The sequence below is a fragment of the Pecten maximus genome, chromosome 19, assembly GCF_902652985.1.
Source record: "Pecten maximus chromosome 19, xPecMax1.1, whole genome shotgun sequence".
In the NCBI taxonomy this organism is placed as follows: Eukaryota; Metazoa; Mollusca; class Bivalvia; order Pectinida; family Pectinidae; genus Pecten; species Pecten maximus.
The window spans coordinates 25,176,159-25,194,634 of record NC_047033.1 but is presented as its reverse complement, the minus strand read 5'-3'; the positions used below and the strand labels follow the sequence as shown (position 1 = coordinate 25,194,634).

At 40.2% G+C, this 18,476-nt stretch overlaps 1 protein-coding gene across 1 annotated transcript in view; it reads right to left on the bottom strand.

Moving 5' to 3' along the window:
* LOC117317725 overlaps positions 1–12,692 on the bottom strand; it is a 32,780-nt gene extending 20,088 nt beyond the window's left edge. The window contains exons 1-2 of the mRNA XM_033872626.1: positions 12,506–12,692; positions 1,225–1,394 (exon numbers count right to left, since the gene is read on the bottom strand). Coding sequence (XP_033728517.1) covers positions 1,225–1,394; positions 12,506–12,530 — 195 coding nt within the window. The 5' untranslated portion in view covers positions 12,531–12,692. The remainder of the gene's footprint in view (positions 1–1,224; positions 1,395–12,505) is intronic.
* Between the last annotated feature and the right edge of the window lie 5,784 nt (positions 12,693–18,476).

Genomic DNA, 18,476 nt, shown 5'->3' with positions numbered 1-18,476 from the left:
AACCAACAAAATCCAAAACAAAGAAAAAAAGAAAAAAAAAGAAGAAAAAAAGCAACAAACAAACAAAACAACAAAACAGTTTAATGTCCAAAGTTAACATGTAATCATTTTCTTTATCATGTAAGCATGCGTCATATGTTTGTATAAGATTGTTAATAATTTTATGAGTTTCAGTATCAAAATCATCACTTGTTGCTGTGTAAAAATCAGTATCATTCAGCATACTATGTATATGTTCACAATATAAATCTTTATCCATCACAACTACTGCATTACTTTTATTTGCTTCTTTGATTATGATAGAAGGGTCATTTTTCAAAGAATCAATGGCACATTTCTGTTTGTAAGATAAATTACTTTTATTTTTCTGTGGATCGCTATTTCCAAAGTAAATCTTTTCAAACTATCAATAACATCTTTTTATTATTTATCTAAACATTTAGGGGTTTTATATTCTGATTTGTTATAAATTAATGCATCTGTTTCAACCATACAGCTTTCTCCTACTTCATTACATTTACCACAGAGCCTAAGTCTTCTACCGAATTTTAGAATATCTGCCATAAGTTCTTCATTCTTGCATTTAGATGGAGTTTGACAAAATTTGAGACCTTTAGCTAATTAACTAATTCCATCTTTTGTTAATTTTTGCTTTTTGATAAATCTCTAACTTTGGGAAGAGTTTTTTTCTATCTTAGTTGCCGTAGTCTCGTTTCTCGTTTTTCGTAATATATTTAAACTGAGTGTGCATTTCGACATGTCGGACAGGATATACATGTACAACATGTATATCTTTATCTTAAATGTGAAAATGATTTTTTAGTTCTTAAAAAACTCTTGATGAATTAATACTTTCACCGAAAAAAAGTGTCAGAATATTTTCTTTGTGATAGTGTATTAGTGTATTATTGTGGAAAAAAATATATTCTGTGTAAACTGTAATGAATTAATTAATCGAAAACTTTTTACACGAACATTATATTTAATTAACAAACGAAAAAAACAACAACATTCAGCCTATGTCTAGTATGCTATTAATAGGAGACATATTTAATCCTAAGGTAAAAAAAACTACATATTTTACACATAATTTATGTGTTTGTATCAAAATTTTGCTTGAAGTCATCACCTGTGTTTTTATTGTCTTTTGTGTTCCAACAACAATAGCACATATGTAAACATTATTACGACAACAGCATTGTTTCCTTAGTACAATAAACTGACCTTGGTTCGGACCTGAATTGTCCGGATGCTATTCCCGATAATGGTTTGTCCTATTGTCCATGAGGTCATTGTTCCCAAGGTATATTGGTCTGTGTCGTGACACATCAATACCAATGCCAGTAGGCAAAGAATACACCGATCTGTCCCACCACTTGTGAAGACCACCACATCTGTAAATATCAAAATATCTAAAATAGCATAATCATATTGTTACACTGGTATAAAATCATGTCTTGTGTCCAAAACAGTTGTCGTGACCGACGATTGTCTCTTGGTTAGGATCCACATTTCTCAAATGGAAATTTTGAGGGGTAGTTAAGAGACCAACTTAATTGAATTCAGCAGGTTATCGAAATCATAAAACTTACGGCAGTATTGGTCTTGACAAGCTAAATATTTTACCAATATTATAAAACTTATTGCAGCATTGATCTTATTGAAGTACACGTACATGTATACAATGTATATCTTATCGAAACCATAAAACATATGGCAGCATTGATCTGAATAAAGCATATATTTTACCAATGTCATAGAACGTTTATCAGCATTTATCGTAATAAAGTAAGTATTTGGTTTGGTTTGGTTTATTTTGTTTAACGTCCTATTAACAGCCAAGGTCATTTAAGGACGGCCTCCCGTGCGTGCGACATGCATGCGTGTGGTGAGTGCGTATGTGTGTTTTGTGAGGCTGTGGTATGTTCGTGTTAAGTCTCCTTGTGATAGGCCGGAACTTTTGCCGATTTACAGTGCTATCTCACTGAAGCAAATTGCCGAAGACACCCAGCAGGACACCCCACCCGGTCCCACCACACCGACAACGGGCGAACCAGTCGTCCCACTCCAAATATGCTGAGCGCTAAGCAGGATCAGCAACTACCATTTTTAAAGACTCTGGTATGTCTCGGCTAGGGAACAGAACCCAAAGCCTTCCTCACAGGGGCGAACGCTCAACTAAAGGCCAAAAGTGAGGCATTGTCAAGGGAGACATTAGGAAGAAGAAGAAAAAATGTTCAGAAAGAAGAGAAAGGATAAGATCCCAAATTTAGTCGCCTCCTACGATCATGCAATGGGGGCAGCAGGTACAATTCTTACGCCCTACCTGCAGGGTATATAAATTAAGTATCTTACCAAAGTCATAAAACTTGCAACAACATTTATTTTGATAACGTACTTTTGCCACCGAACTCATTAAACTAATGGAATTCTTTCCCTTAGTTGAGTCAACCCTATAAAAATGCTGGAAAGTTTATCTGATTAATGAATTTATCTTACTGAACTCATAAAACACATCAAAATATGTATATTCACTCAGAAAATATCTCAATGAACTCATCAAACTCGCAACAATTCAAATTAGATTTTCTCTCTGTTGTTTCTTTTTTGTGACAGTTAAAAAAAGACCATACTTGGTATAGCACGATGATCAACTGGAATTGATATTATTAGGTAGAATGGAAATTCTAAGAGAATAAGCATTTGATATATGTTGTGTTAAGGGTTTGTTATTTGTTGCTTGTATGCTTGTAATTATTGGTTTTATAATAAATATCTGAAACAAACATCAATATATTCTGTAAGTAAACAGATGATCCATGACCTCCCTGACATATGTGTGATGGTACCATTACTCCGTATCCCCCAGACAGACAGATGTGTGATGGTACCATTACTCCGTATCCCCCAGACAGACAGACAGATGTGTGATGGTACCATTACTCCGTATCCCCCAGACAGACAGATGTGTGATGGTACCATTACTCCGTATCCCCCAGACAGACAGATGTGTGATGGTACCATTACTCCGTATCCCCCAGACAGACAGATGTGTGATGGTACCATTATCGTATCCCCCGACGACAGATGTGTGATGGTACCATTACTACCGTATCCCCCAGACAGACAGATGTGTGATGGTACCATTACCTCGTAATCCCCCCAGACAGACAGATGTGTATGGTACCATACCCTCCCCAGGGGGAAAAGGGCCCCCGGGGGGGGGAAAAAAAAGGGGGGTTTTTGGTTTTTTGGGGTTTTTAAAGGGGAAAAAAGGCCGGGGGGAAAAAAAGGGAAAAATTTTAAAGGCCCAAAGGGGCCGGCCCCCCCAAATTTCCCCCCCCCAAAAAAAATTTTTCCCCCAAAAAAATTTTTAAAAATTTAAAAATTTTTTTAAAAAGACCCCTTAAAATTTGGTTTTCCCAAAAACCCCCGGGGGGGGGGGAAAAAAAAACCGGGGGGAAAAAAAAAAAAAAAAAACCCCCAAAAAAAAAAAAAAAAAAAGGGTTTTTTTTTTTGGGGGGTTTTTTTTTTTTAAAAAAAGGGGTAAAAAAAGGGGAAAATTTTTTTAAAAAATTTTTTTTAAAAAAAAAAGGTTTTTGGTTTTTTTTGGTTTTTTTTTTTAAAATTTTTTAAAAAAAAAAATTTTTTTAAAAAAACAAAAAAAATTTTCCAAAAAAAAAACCCCCCCCAAAAAAACAAAAATTTTTTTGGTTTTTTTTTAAAAAAACCCCCCTTTTCCGGGGAAAAAAAAGTTTTTAAATTGGGAAAAAAATTTTTTAAAAAATTTTTAAAGGGGGGGGTTTTTGGGGAAATTTTTTTTTTTTTTTAAAAAGGTTTTTTCCCCCTTTCTTCCCCCCCCAAAAAAATTTTTTGGGAAACAAAATCCCCGTTTTTTTTTTTCCCCCTTTCCCCCAAAAAAAGGGGGGGGGGGAAAATCCTTCCTCCCCCCCAACCAAAAAGGGGGAAATTTTTTCCCCCCCAAAAAAGGGGGGGTTTTTCCCCCCCCCCCCAAAAAAGGGGGGGCCCCCCGTATCCCCCAGAAAACCCGGGGGGGTTGGTACCAAAACCCCCCCCCCCCAAAAAATTTTTTTTTTTCCCCCCCCCCCCCCCCGGGGGGGGCCCCCCCCCCCCCCCCCCCCAAAAAAAAATTTGGGGGGTTTTTTTTCCCCCCCCCCCCGGGGGGGGGGTTTTTTTTAACCCAAAAAAAAATTTGGGCCCCCCCCCCCAAAAGGGGGTTGGGGGAAAATTTTTTTTCCCCCCCCCCAAAAAAAATTTTTTTTTACCCCCCCCAAAAAGGGGGCCCCTTCCCCCCCCAAAAAATTTTGGAAAACCCCTTACCCCCCCCAAAAAAGGGGGGGGCCCCGTTCCCCCAAACCCCAAAAGGGGGGGGTTTTCCCTTTCCCCCCCCGGGGAAAGGTTTTTTCCTTTCCCCCCCCCCTTTTTTTTTCCCCCCCCCCCCCGGGGGGTTTTTTGGGCCCCCCCGGGGGGGGGGGGAAAAAAATGTGGGGAAGGCCTTACTCCTTTTTCCCCCCCAAAAAGGGGGGGAATTTCCCCTTTTCCCCCCCAAAAAAAAACCCCCTTCCCCCCCCCGGGGGAAATTTCCCTTCCCCGGGGGAAAAAAATTTTTTTTCCCCCCCCCCCCCCGGGGGTTTGGAAAATTCCCTTTCCCCCCCCCCCCCCCGGCCCCGGGGAAATTTTTTTCCTTCCCCCCCCGGGGGGGTTTTTCCTTCCCCCCCCCCCCCCCTTTTTTTTAAAACCCCCCCAAAAAAAAAATTTTTTTTTTTCCCCCCCCCGGGGAAAAAGGTTTTTTTACCCCCCCCTTTTTAAAAATTAATCCCCCCCCAAATTTTTTAAAAATTTTTGGGTCCCAAAAAAACCCCCAACCTTTTTAAAACCCCCCTTTTTCCCCAACCCCGGGGAAAAATTTTTTCCCCCCCCAATTGGGCCCCAAAGGGGGGTTTTTTCCCTTTTCCCCCCCCCAAAAAAATTTTGGGGGTTTCCCCCCCCCCCCAAAAAATTTGTGGGGAAATTTTTCCCCCCCCAAAAAATTTTTTGGGAGGTACCTTTTCCCCCCCCCAGAAAGGTGGGGGGGAAATTGGGCCCCCCCCCCCGGGGTTTTTTAAATTTTTTTCCCCCCCCCCCCAAGGCCCGGGGGGGAAACCCCAACCCCCCCCCCAAAAAAAGGGGGGGAAAATTTCCCCCCCCGGGGGTTTTTTTTTTTTCCCCCTTTTCCCCCCGGGGGGGGTACCTTTTCCCTTTTCCCCCCCAAAGGGGGAAAACCCCCCCCCCGGCCCCTTGTTTTAGGGCCTTATTTCCCCCCCCCCTTTTGGGGAATTTTTTTTTCCCCCCCCCCCAAAAAAAATTTTTTAATTCCCCCCCAAAATTGTTTGGTCCCTTTCCTCCGTACCCCAAAAAAAAAGGGGGGGGCCTTTCCCCTTTCCCCCCGGACAAAAAGGGGGTTTTTAAAAATTTTTTTCCCCCCCCAGCCAAAAGGGGGGCCCTTTCCCCCCCCCCCAAAAAAATTTTGGGAAATTTAAATCCGTATCCCCCAGCCGGGAAATTTTTTTGGGGTTTAATCCGAACCCCCAAAAAAAAGGGGGGGCCCCCCCCCCCAAAAAGGGGGTTTTTTCCCCCCCCCCCCGGGGTTTTGGGGGCCCTTCCCCCCCCCTTTTTTTGGGGCCTTCCCCGGCCCCCGGGGGGGAAAATTTTCCCTTTTTTTCCCCCCAAAAAAAAATTTTAAAACCCCCCCCCAAAAAAATTTCCCCCCCCCCCCCCAAAAAAAAGGGGAAAGGTTTTTTACCCCCCCCCCAAAAGGTTTGGTTTACCCCCCCCCCAAAAAAAAAGGGGGTTTTTTCCCCCCCCCCCCCCCTTTTTTTGGGGAACCCCCCCCCAAAAAAAAAAAAACCCCCCCCCCCGGGAAAGGGGGTTTTTTCCCTTCCCCCCCAACCCCAGAAAAAATTTTGGCCCCCCCCCCAAAAAAAAAATTTTTTTTTTTTCCCCCCCCGGGGGGGCCCCCCCCCCGGGGGGGGGGGGGCCCCCCTTTTCCCCCCCCCAAAAAAAAGGGGGGGAAATTCCCCCCCCCCAAAATTTTTTTTTTTTAAAAAAAAGGGTTTTTTTGGGCCCCCCCAAAATTTTTAAAAAATTTTTAAAAAAAACCCCCCCGGGGGGGGGCCCCCATTTTTGGGGGGGGCCCCCAAATTTTTTAAAAAACCCCCCCAAAAAAAAATTTTTTCCCCCCCCCCCCCAAAAAATTTTGGGAAACCCCCGGGGGAAAATTTCCCCCCTTCCCCCCCCCCAAAATTTTTTTTTTTACCCCCCCCCGGGGAGGTTTTTTTTTCCCCCAAAAAAAAAAATTTTTTCCCCCCCCCTTTTAAAACCAATTTGGGCCCCAACCCCCCCCGGGGGGTTTTTTCCTTCCCCCGGGCCCCCAAAAAGGGGGGTTTTAAAAAACCCCCTTTCCCCCCAAAAAATTTTTTCCCCCCTTTTCCCGGCCCCAAAGGGAAGGTTTTACCCCCCCCCCCCCCCCTTTTTTTCCCCAAAAAAAACCCCGGGGAGGGGTTTTTTCCCCCCCCCTTTTTTTTTAAAAAAATTAACCCCCCCCCAAAAAAAAAGGAAATTTTTGGGCCCCCCCCCCCTTTTTTTTCCCCCCCCGGGGCCCCCCAAAAAATTTTAAATTTTTTGGGGCCCCCCCCCCGGGGGGGTTTTTGGGGCCCCGCCCCCTTTTTTAAAACCAAAAAAAACCCCCTTTTGGGGCCCCCCCGGGGGGGTTTTGGGGCCCCCCCCAAAACCCCCGGGGAAAAGGGGGTTTTTTGGGGCCCCCCCAAACCCCAGAAAAAAAATTTTTTTTATCCCCCCCCCCGGGGGTTTTTTTTTTCCCCCCCCCCCGGGGGTTTTTTTTCCCCCGGAAAAAAAGGAAAAATTTCCCCCCCAAACCCCCAAAAACCCCCTTTTAAAAGGGGGGAAAAAAAATTTTTTGGGGACCCCCTTCCCCCCGGGGGAAATTTTGGGGCCCCAACCAAAAAAAAATTTTTTTTTAAAAAAAACCCCCCGGGGGAAATTTTAAATCCCCAAACCCAAAAAATTTTGCCCCCCTTTTTTCCCCCCCGGGGGGGGAATTTTTTCCCCCCCCCCAAAAAGGAGGGTTTTGGGCCCCCCCCCCGGGGGAAAAAAAAAGGGGGTTTTTTTTTTCCCCCCCCCAAAAAAAAATTTTTTTGGGGTTTTAAACCCCCCCCCCCCGGGGCAAAGTCAAGTACCCCAGACAGACAGATGTGTGATGGTACCATTACTTACTCCGTATCCCCAGACAGACATATGTGTGATGGTACCATTACTCCGTATCCCCCAGACAGACAGATGTGTGATGGTACCATTACTCCGTATCCCCAGACAGACAGATGTGTGATGGTACCATTACTCCGTATCCCCAGACAGACAGATGTGTGATGGTACCATTACTCCGTATCCCCAGACAGACAGATGTGATGGTACCATTACTCCGATCCCCCAGACAGACAGAGTTTGTATGCTCTTCCAGACCTTTTAGCTCCATTACTCTCGGTATCTCCCACAGAGTGGGATGGTACATACTTTACTCCGTTCCCCAGAAAATGTGTGAGGTACCATTACTCCGTATCCCCAGACAGACAGATGTGTGATGGTACCATTACTCCGTATCCCCAGACAGACAGATGTGTGATGGTACCATTACTCCGTATCCCCCAGACAGACAGATGTGTGATGGTACCATTACTCCGTATCCCCCAGACAGACAGATGTGTGATGGTACCATTACTCCGTATCCCCCAGACAGACAGATGTGTGATGGTACCATTACTCCGTATCCCCCAGACAGACAGATGTGTGATGGTACCATTACTCCGTATCCCCCAGACAGACAGATGTGTGATGGTACCATTACTCCGTATCCCCCAGACAGACAGATGTGTGATGGTACCATTACTCCGTATCCCCCAGACAGACAGATGTGTGATGGTACCATTACTCCGTATCCCCCAGACAGACAGATGTGTGATGGTACCATTACTCCGTATCCCCCAGACAGACAGATGTGTGATGGTACCATTACTCCGTATCCCCCAGACAGACAGATGTGTGATGGTACCATTACTCCGTATCCCCCAGACAGACAGATGTGTGATGGTACCATTACTCCGTATCCCCCAGACAGACAGATGTGTGATGGTACCATTACTCCGTATCCCCCAGACAGACAGATGTGTGATGGTACCATTACTCCGTATCCCCCAGACAGACAGATGTGTGATGGTACCATTACTCCGTATCCCCCAGACAGACAGATGTGTGATGGTACCATTACTCCGTATCCCCCAGACAGACAGATGTGTGATGGTACCATTACTCCGTATCCCCCAGACAGACAGATGTGTGATGGTACCATTACTCCGTATCCCCCAGACAGACAGATGTGTGATGGTACCATTACTCCGTATCCCCCAGACAGAAGGATGTGTGATGGTACCATTACTCCGTATCCCCCAGACAGACAGATGTGTGATGGTACCATTACTCCGTATCCCCCAGACAGACAGATGTGTGATGGTACCATTACTCCGTATCCCCCAGACAGACAGATGTGTGATGGTACCATTACTCCGTATCCCCCAGACAGACAGATGTGTGATGGTACCATTACTCCGTATCCCCCAGACAGACAGATGTGTGATGGTACCATTACTCCGTATCCCCCAGACAGACAGATGTGTGATGGTACCATTACTCCGTATCCCCCAGACAGACAGATGTGTGATGGTACCATTACTCCGTATCCCCCAGACAGACAGATGTGTGATGGTACCATTACTCCGTATCCCCCAGACAGACAGATGTGTGATGGTACCATTACTCCGTATCCCCCAGACAGACAGATGTGTGATGGTACCATTACTCCGTATCCCCCAGACAGACAGATGTGTGATGGTACCATTACTCCGTATCCCCCAGACAGATGTGTGATGGTACCATTACTCCGTATCCCCCAGACAGACAGATGTGTGATGGTACCATTACTCCGTATCCCCCAGACAGACAGATGTGTGATGGTACCATTACTCCGTATCCCCAGACAGACAGATGTGTGATGGTACCATTACTCCGTATCCCCCGGACAGACAGATGTGTGATGGTACCATTACTTCATTTAGGCACGCTATGGTCATCGTTATCGAAGTTTGTTTACAAGGTTGAAGGCCAAAATAGTCGTAACTGGTACTTGTGCAACGCATTAATGGTAACGAAATACGGTTATAAAGGTTTATTTGTCGAAAGCTAAAAGTATGATATATATATATTCAATAAATGTATTAACACATATATGAACCACTTAGCGTATTACTTAATGACACCACTGGAAAGTTTACACAATCATATGATGTTATCGACTTTTTCATCAACAGAATTCATTTCCATAAGATACTTCTTTGAACAATAATTCATGTGAGTTTCACACAAAAGCCCTAATGAAGTCCATTAGTGGGGGTCGTTATTGGGAGCTAATGAACTGAGGAAAAGTATAATTGTCAAAAGAGCCGATGTTTGGGCACAAAATACCATTACACCAAGGGAATAACCCTGCTGAGCTTTCAAATAAGGGGCGTTGTGTCGTTATAAAGGTGTCACAAAGTTTTCTTGTGAAAGGGTCCCTGGAAAGGGTTGGGTTATAGACAGTATAGTAACGATTATATACTGGGACGGTGCTTTTGTCTGTCCCCTGTACTCTAGGGGTCACAAAGGTTATCACACCCTAGTGGGTGTCAAAGAAGTCTTTATCAAATAAAATATGAGACAAAGGATAAGGTGCAATAAGGGCCATGTTCGGCCCCATCATAGATTTCCTTTGTTTTGCAACGTTCTGATGACCTTCGATATGTGTATATTTCACTTTCAGGGCGAATTATCTATTTGGCGATGTCGTCGAAACAAAACATTTCATCACAAATTGCATCTGAAGCAAACCATTTCGGCACAACGTATATAGCTAAATGCTTTGTGGGACGAAATGACTTGAAAGGAATTGACAGATTATACAAGCTATGCAGCTCTAGATAGTCATGCTAATTCGGACACGTAAAATTCACTTCCAAGATTCTGGAAGTAGTCATTTAATTGGCTAATCCAAAAGGTCACCCTGACGTGACCCCTTATGGGATGTTGTTAGATGTTCATGTAACGTAGTGAGAATGGCCATCTAGATTTTAATTAGATTATCGGGCCGACCATCACTGTGCCATTGAAACGAACGCCGATGTGGCGCAGCGGTATAAGCTGCGGGTATTTCTGGCTAGGCGAGTCAAAAAGGTTGTCTTCCTTCGTCATTTGTGTTACTATGTTACACACGTGTATATGTATATATTCTTATATATAAACAGTTGTAATACCACACATAGAACATAAAAAGTATCTAAGATTTTAAATAAAAAAGAAATTAAAAGTCTATTTTCCTCGATCCGGACGAAATTCAGCTATCTTACAGATGTATGTAACACATGCTCTGAGGCATTGTCTACGACATGTTGGCGTTCGGAGGCGCGATAACACCCACAATATAAATATTAATTACTTATTATGGATCGTGGATATATTTCAATAAATGCTTTTCTTTGATGTTTATTTATATGTGTATTCGTAATTGCAATCAAAACATCAGATTATTCCTACGTCATCTGTGTTTATAGGAACATTAAACATTTAACCAAGGGACCGAGTCTCGGTGATCTTAACATAAAAACAAACCACTATAACGCTAATATAAACGCATGTCACTGACGACTGGTTGCGCAATGTTGCATGTTTGTCTGTTTTTGTCTATGTTTCTATCGTCACTGGTATGACTTCGGAGAGCAACATACAAAATAGAAAAATACATTTTGTATCACATTTAACGGGCCATTAAGCTTACAGGATTACGGACAAACATGGTTAAAATATTTACTCAATACTCGTGTACATCATTAATATGGCGGAAAAACAATGCGATGTCCCAAATGAATATTCCTTAGAAAATGTGAAAGCTACAGGTCAATACACGATCATTGTCCCCATTCGTCGGACTCTGCTCTCGGGACATATCGTTAATTCGAAAATTCATGGTAATGATGTAAAGGCTTTGGAGAGGAATCAATATATTTATACATACATATATCTATCTTATATAAATATCTAACGCCGATATGGCGCAGCGGTATGAGCTGCGGGTATTTCTGGCTAGGCGGTTGGGTGCCGTAGATCGTGAGTTCGAGGCCCGGTCAGGGCACGAATCAAAAAGTTGTCTTCCTTTGTCATTTGTGTTGCTAAGTTTATATATATCTATCTTTGTACATTAAGGGTCTAGTAAGTAATGACGACGGTATGGTACAATACAGGTACTGGATCCTAACAAACAGATGTTCGTTGGGTGCGTATTACTAGAAATAGATATATACATATATTTACATTTCTGCTGATAGATGTTATTGTATTGTGGTATAGTGCATAAGTGTATTTGAATAAAATATTGTTTAAACTAAACATGGCTTCAACCATGTCTTCGGTGAATTAATTATCTGTCGGAAACTAGTTTAACATTCTGATACTTGACATAAATCTTAAGTCTTTTGAAGGTTAAATCTTTTGAATAAAAGTACATTTATAGCATTAACTATATTTAAAACTTCAACATTAACAGAAGTATTTTTTTTCTGATAGATAGCGACAGTACAACTTTAACTGTACTCCAAATCACCAGTTCTGCATGACCAAGGAACATTATAAAACGAAGTATGCGTTCTACAAAGGGATAATTTACCAAACATATCTCATTTATATTGTTTTAAATGTGTTCTAACATTCTCTTGCGATATAATTAATAGGAAACTTGAAATTATCCAAAGGAAAGTATTACAGAATTCAAGTCCTTAACTAAGATTCCCACTAAAATTCTGTAATGATTCCCTCTTGAAAATGTTTAATCAAGGAGCGTCGATGAAACTTATACATGAAATATTTGATTGCATACAAAACTTTTAATCAGAGGTGTTTATCATATGATAGTAAAGTAAAAAAGGAACAAATATGTACCTAAATGTTAATGGCAGAGGGAGTGAATTAACTTCAGTATTAACATGTCCAAATTTACGACAGATTTAAGTAACGAAGTTTTCCACAACGTCAGAGCATAGGACACAAATTACCACAGTTTAAACACAAAATTAAAACGACAAAAATTATCAAAGCTTTAACGCAAAAGGATAAAACTGATTAAACCGTCAATGTACAAGGACAAAATCAACAAAAACTAACACACACAGACAAGTTTACTACAAATTCAGCACATAGAGCAATACTAAGTGTAGCATTAAATCCATGAACAAAATCGTGTAGTTGACGTACAGGATAAAAATATATTCAATACAGAAACACAGATTTACAAATCAGAAATTTGTGGTCGTGAAATGAGTTATCATTTGTATCAAAATGTGATACTTACGTTTTCGACTTTTTTGGGTAGCCATGGGAGTCTGCACGATATATTAAAGACAATAAGATTCACCAGTGTCACAACCTTATGTACAATGTATTTAGAAACAACGTCGTCCAATCAGGTTAACTTTGTCAGTGGATGACTTCCAAACTCGCGTCAAATCACAAATGCTAAAATTGTTCGATACGTTAGACAGCGGCTGGGGCCGCTGACGAGTTCTCGATTGTTACTTACACCCATCCGGAACTCCTCGGGTTTTTTTCTCTCTTCAAAATAGCCAACCCGAGGATAATCCGAAAGACTTACACCAGCATTGCTGTGATTCACGCCTCATCGATTTATATATACAGATTACCAATAAAAACAGACTGGTTTCGCTCAACACTGGTTATATTATAGTTCGTTTCTTCAATTGCATATTGACAGCATTACTGAACCATTCACTATTTAAAATCTGAGATAACATGCACGACAGATGCATGGTATTATAGCGTTTGGTATCACATGTATTAAGCATATATTCTTCACGAGTGCGGATCAGCAGGATAGCTATTCGGTATATTTTGTCAACTGAGTTAAATATAGTGATAAACAACGCGAAAATGACATAGTTTCTGTCCTGTAAGTTTTGTATAAATCTGTTATTAATTCTGTAGTTGAATGAACGCCATAACGTTTCAATGAAGGGGTATCACAACAAAATACAAGTCTATCAGGAAACATAGCCAGTGTATGATTTGAGTGTGACGTTTCGGTGACTACACTGTCACCCTCATCAGACAAATGGCCAGTAATAGACTTTGGTATATCACAACCAGTGTAGGATTTGAGTATGACGTTTCAAAGACTACACTGTCACCCTCATCAGACAAACGACCAGTAATAGACTTTGGTATTTCACAAGTTCACCAGTGTATGATTTGAGTGTGACGTTTCGGTGACTACACTGTCACCCTCATCAGACAAACGACCAGTAATAGACTTTGGTATATCACAACCTGTGTATGATTTGCGCGTGACGTTTCGGTGACTACACTGTCACCCTCATCAGACAAACGACCAGTAATAGACTTTGGTATATCACAACCAGTGTAGGATTTGAGTATGACGTTTCAAAGACTACCCTTTCACCTTCATCAGACAAATGACCAGTAATAGACTTTGGTATATCACAAGTTCACCAGTGTATGATTTGCGCGTGACGTTTCGGTGACTACACTGTCACCCTCATCAGACAAATGACCAGTAATAGACTTTGGTATATCTCAACCAGAGTATGATTTGAGTATGACGTTTCAAAGACTACACTGTCACCCTCATCAGACAAACGACCAGTAATAGACTTTGGTATACCACAACCAGTGTAGGATTTGAGTATGACGTTTCAAAGACTACACTGTCACCCTCATCAGACAAACGACCAGTAATAGACTTTGGTATACCACAACCAATGACCAGTTAGCAACAACGTACAATGTACACTTTGGTGTTGTGTGTACGAGGTCGTAAATAAATCATTACTTTTATTCCATTACATCTGTAAATCTGTACCGGCAAATATATATTTCATAAACCCCGTATTAAATAGTAATATAATGGTATTAATGATTTCTCGGTCATCATTACAGTTGATGTAGAAGTATTCTAACGAGACTGGTGATGTGTTATCTTTGGCTGTGTTTCGAACTCTGAGTGATTTACCGGTAATATTTATTTGTTTCTAACTCATTCTGATTTGAATGGTAATTACTTGTGTGTCTTTTCTGCTAGCATTTAAATTAATTTTTCAACATAAATTCTGTTTTGGGACAAAGCGCTTTAAACTGGAATGAGTATAAGTGTTGACGTATGATTGATATAAACAATACAAAAGTCAATATTGACAACACAGTCAGCCAGCGACATCATGATTTCGGGATCTTAAGGGGTTTAGGTATTACACACGTGTTTCTGCAGTTCCTCCAATTATCTGATAGAGACCCGCTTTCCACGTCGGTCGCATACTCAGTTTTGAAATTAATTAGATTTGACACACAATAACGCCAATATAATTAATTTTGATTACAATCATCATAAGTGTGTTATGACACTTTTTGACAAGGCTTACACAGATATAGATATATTTTTTGTTAGTTTTTGATTTTATGATAGCTGTTTCTGTGGTCATTATTTGAAAGCCTTCGTTGCAGGAGAGAAAAAAAGCATGAAAAACTTCCGTCACGGGAGAGAGAGCACACACCGTTACCATTAATGAGTCTTTTAGAGATTTTTATATGTAGTTTATTTTCTATTGAAACTATTTTTCTTTTACGGTTAGGCGTGGGAATGTAAATAAGCTAATCATCCTGTTCGATTCGGATTATATAACCTTTGAAAACACAGGTTGCATTACAGTAAACAGCATTAATTGATTTAGCGGTTAATAAGTACATTCTATTAAAATATTTCATAGATTTTAAACGCGGTAATATGTAGCGCATTCTATATGGAATTTAATAACGAGCACTTACTAACCTCAGTCTAACGGAAATGTTCAATTAATTATATCAATTCAATTGATATACAGTTTGGAATTGCATATTCTAACATAAAGACAGAAAGGATCTTACATGGGTGACTACGTCATTTGGAATTTATTGAACGAGTTTAATAATTATCATATAACATAGTCACGAGTGCAATGTTCTATTTATCACATAACTCATTTATATCCGATTATAAGTAAAGCTTTCAAATTGATTTCTCCGTAAGATAAGTGAGTTTCGACTCGGAGATTACAAAATATTTGCATTAACATTAGAATAACTTATAAAAAACAAACAGATATTTTCAACAAAAAGTTACATGCATGATTGTCTTAAAACATGGACACTGCGTCGTTCTTTGCTTTACATCCATGGTAACCGAGTGTCAAAATTGAAATCGCCGCAGTTTCGCATTTTATAGATATGATCACCATATGTTCGATTTTGGTGTTAAAATATCATAAAATTGTTGAAATGGAAAAAAAAAAAAAATGAAAGAAATTTTTTTTTTCTTTTAATTTCGTCTCTGTATAACGGTTACATACCATGTACAAGCATTCAGGTTTGCGGTGCCGCATTTGAAATTTGAGTTGTTTCCCCTTTTTTCCTTTCCCTTACAAGTAGGTGCCTAGTGTACGAGGTATTTCTTTCAACAAAGATAATATATATGATTTTGACAGCAATAATTTGAATGGAATAACATGAAAATAATATTCAACGCGGTACAATTACCACAGGAAATTCAAACATTCGGGTCAATGACACATTTTCTTAAAAAAATGATATATAACATCGTAACACATGACGAGTGGAGGCAATTTGTTATGACTCGTTCATTCATTCATTCTATTATTCATTCATTCATTCATTCATTCATTCATTCATTCATTCATTCATTCATTCATTCATTTTTAAAACTTTAAGCCACACGGCCCATCACTACTTATATGCTGAGAAATCAGGTTACACACAATACTTACATGTAAACCTTTTATAACCTTATATCATCGTACCATGACTTGGCCTCGAAACACCTGCAGCTTATGATTGTATGTAGTGTGTGTTAACATAAAAAACATCCATTGATTTAAACTGATCTACGTATTTGATATGCGTGGGTTGAAAATAAACATATCTATATTATGACAACATAATAATGGATGACCGCAGGCCACGTCTGAGTATTGGAATCTTAGGGGATTGGTACTATCTTAGTTCACTTTCTAGCACTATTAAGTAGTAATAATATTTTCTTTAATCTATGAACCACAAACATTATTCGTAATTTTTTCCCTTTGATTAATCTGTCGCCAACCTATTCTTGAGACGAGGCTCAGTACGGGTAGTCGATAGTCGGATGTTGTACGGCGTAGTCGTAACGTAGTCCCGTTGACTCTGGAACCCCTCGTTCACAGTCTTGCTGACTCCGGAGCTCCTTGTGTTATGACTCCGGAAAACCCTCGTGACGTAGTCCTATTGACTCCGGAACCCCTCTTATTGACTACGGAGCCCCTCGTGATATAGTCGTGTTGACTCCAGATCCCCTCTTCTCGATATCGTGTGTCTTTAGAGATGTTTGTCGTTCTATATCGGCTCTAGACTTGCTGTTTATTGAAGTTTGATACATTAGTTATGGTTAGGTGAGGACTTCCGTCATGAATCCATAAAACATATTGATGTTATGGTAATTATATACATCAATTTTTATGGAGCAGTTACCCGGAACAAGTTCATTAATACTGAATATCGGGATATATAATAGTGTACAAATCAGATGTTTATTGGCTATGATAATGATATTATCACCCTTCGAAAATATACATGTAGGTTTGTTTAACGTCCTATTAACAGCCAGGGTCATTTAAGGACGTGCCAGGTTTTGGAGGTGGAGGAAAGCCGGAGTACCCGGAGAAAAACCACCGGCCTACGGTCAGTACCTGGCAACTGTCCCACTTGGGTTTCGAACTCGCAACCCAGAGGAGGAGGGCTAGTGATAAAGTGTCGGGACACGTTAACCACTCGGCCACCGCGGCCCCTATAACTATACTTCAATGTACAAGCTCGAACTCTCACTTATATTTTTGAACGACGCTACCATTGGGTTACCAATGTGAAATTTTTTTAACGTTTGTTAAAATATGAAGACTAGTTCTAGAATAAATTGCAAATGGCTTGACCACGCCGAGATACAAAAGCTCGACCACGCCGAGTGCTAGTTTTATTTCTTTACAACGTCAACATGATTTACTATAATCGAAAACACATATCATCCATGCCCTTAATTGCCCTCTCCAAATCGTTATAGAATAGTTCATAGTGTTCAAAATTTGACATAGATTTATGTCTACGAATATATTTGAAAACAAAAACCAATTGTATTGACCTTTGGTGATGGTGATATTGTGTTATAACAAACTGGCAGAAAAATATTATTTAAGCGTGATGCTCGATGTCAGTATTTTTCTACCGGGTTGATATAACACAATATTAACCGAAATCAAAGGGTCTTAATTTTATATAACATTTGTATATAATTACCAGTAATTTGATAATGCCTGATGTGAATATAATTATCTTAAAATTAGACAATAGAGCAAAAAGTCTTATAATCAAATTTGTTGAGTTTCTTAAAAGAAAAAGTCCAAAAATGAAAACATTATAACAAATGAATGCCTTTATTAGAATGTCACAAAGCAGCCTCTTGGGAAAATATATCATCGTAATTATTTTTGGGTTGTTTATAAGTTAAATATAAACGTGTAGTGTGTGTTGTACTCCGAGGTTCATACAAGTACTCTCCTGATTTGTTCTGAATTTAGAAACAACATAGTGTTAATATGATATAATATACCTGCACGTGACCATTTCTTATCCAATCTGAACAAGGAAAAACCTTGGGGTTTGTGACCTGAGATATGAGACACGATCTGTATCGAGTGTATTGATCAGGCACAGAGATCCCTGAAGTTTAATAATCGACCAATTTCCACTACATAAATACATGTTGGCTACCTCAACATAGATTGCCCCTAGCATCACTGACGAGACTTAGAAAGATAAAACAGCTGTATGATAGATTTTATTTTATGTCCACCGTATCATTAATTCATACTCTTTTGTACAATACCTATTTCGCCATGGGAAGTGATTTTAAAACACACAGAAAATCATTGAGATATAAACGTATCTATTTTAACGAATAACACTCAGAAATCAAGGCATGTCGATATCGTTTAAATAATGAAAATCAGCGAGAGCGGTTTTTGATTCTATGTCTTTGATTTAATGCCTTTAGTTTTGATGTCAGAACATCACGAACGTATTGATCACCGTGTCGATGGAGATCTCTGCCACCTCCAGACAATCTATATTGTAGCATTAATACCATGTCCAGTAAGCTTCAATCGGAGCCTACTTAGCACGCATAGATGTCTCCATGTCAGTTTACACGC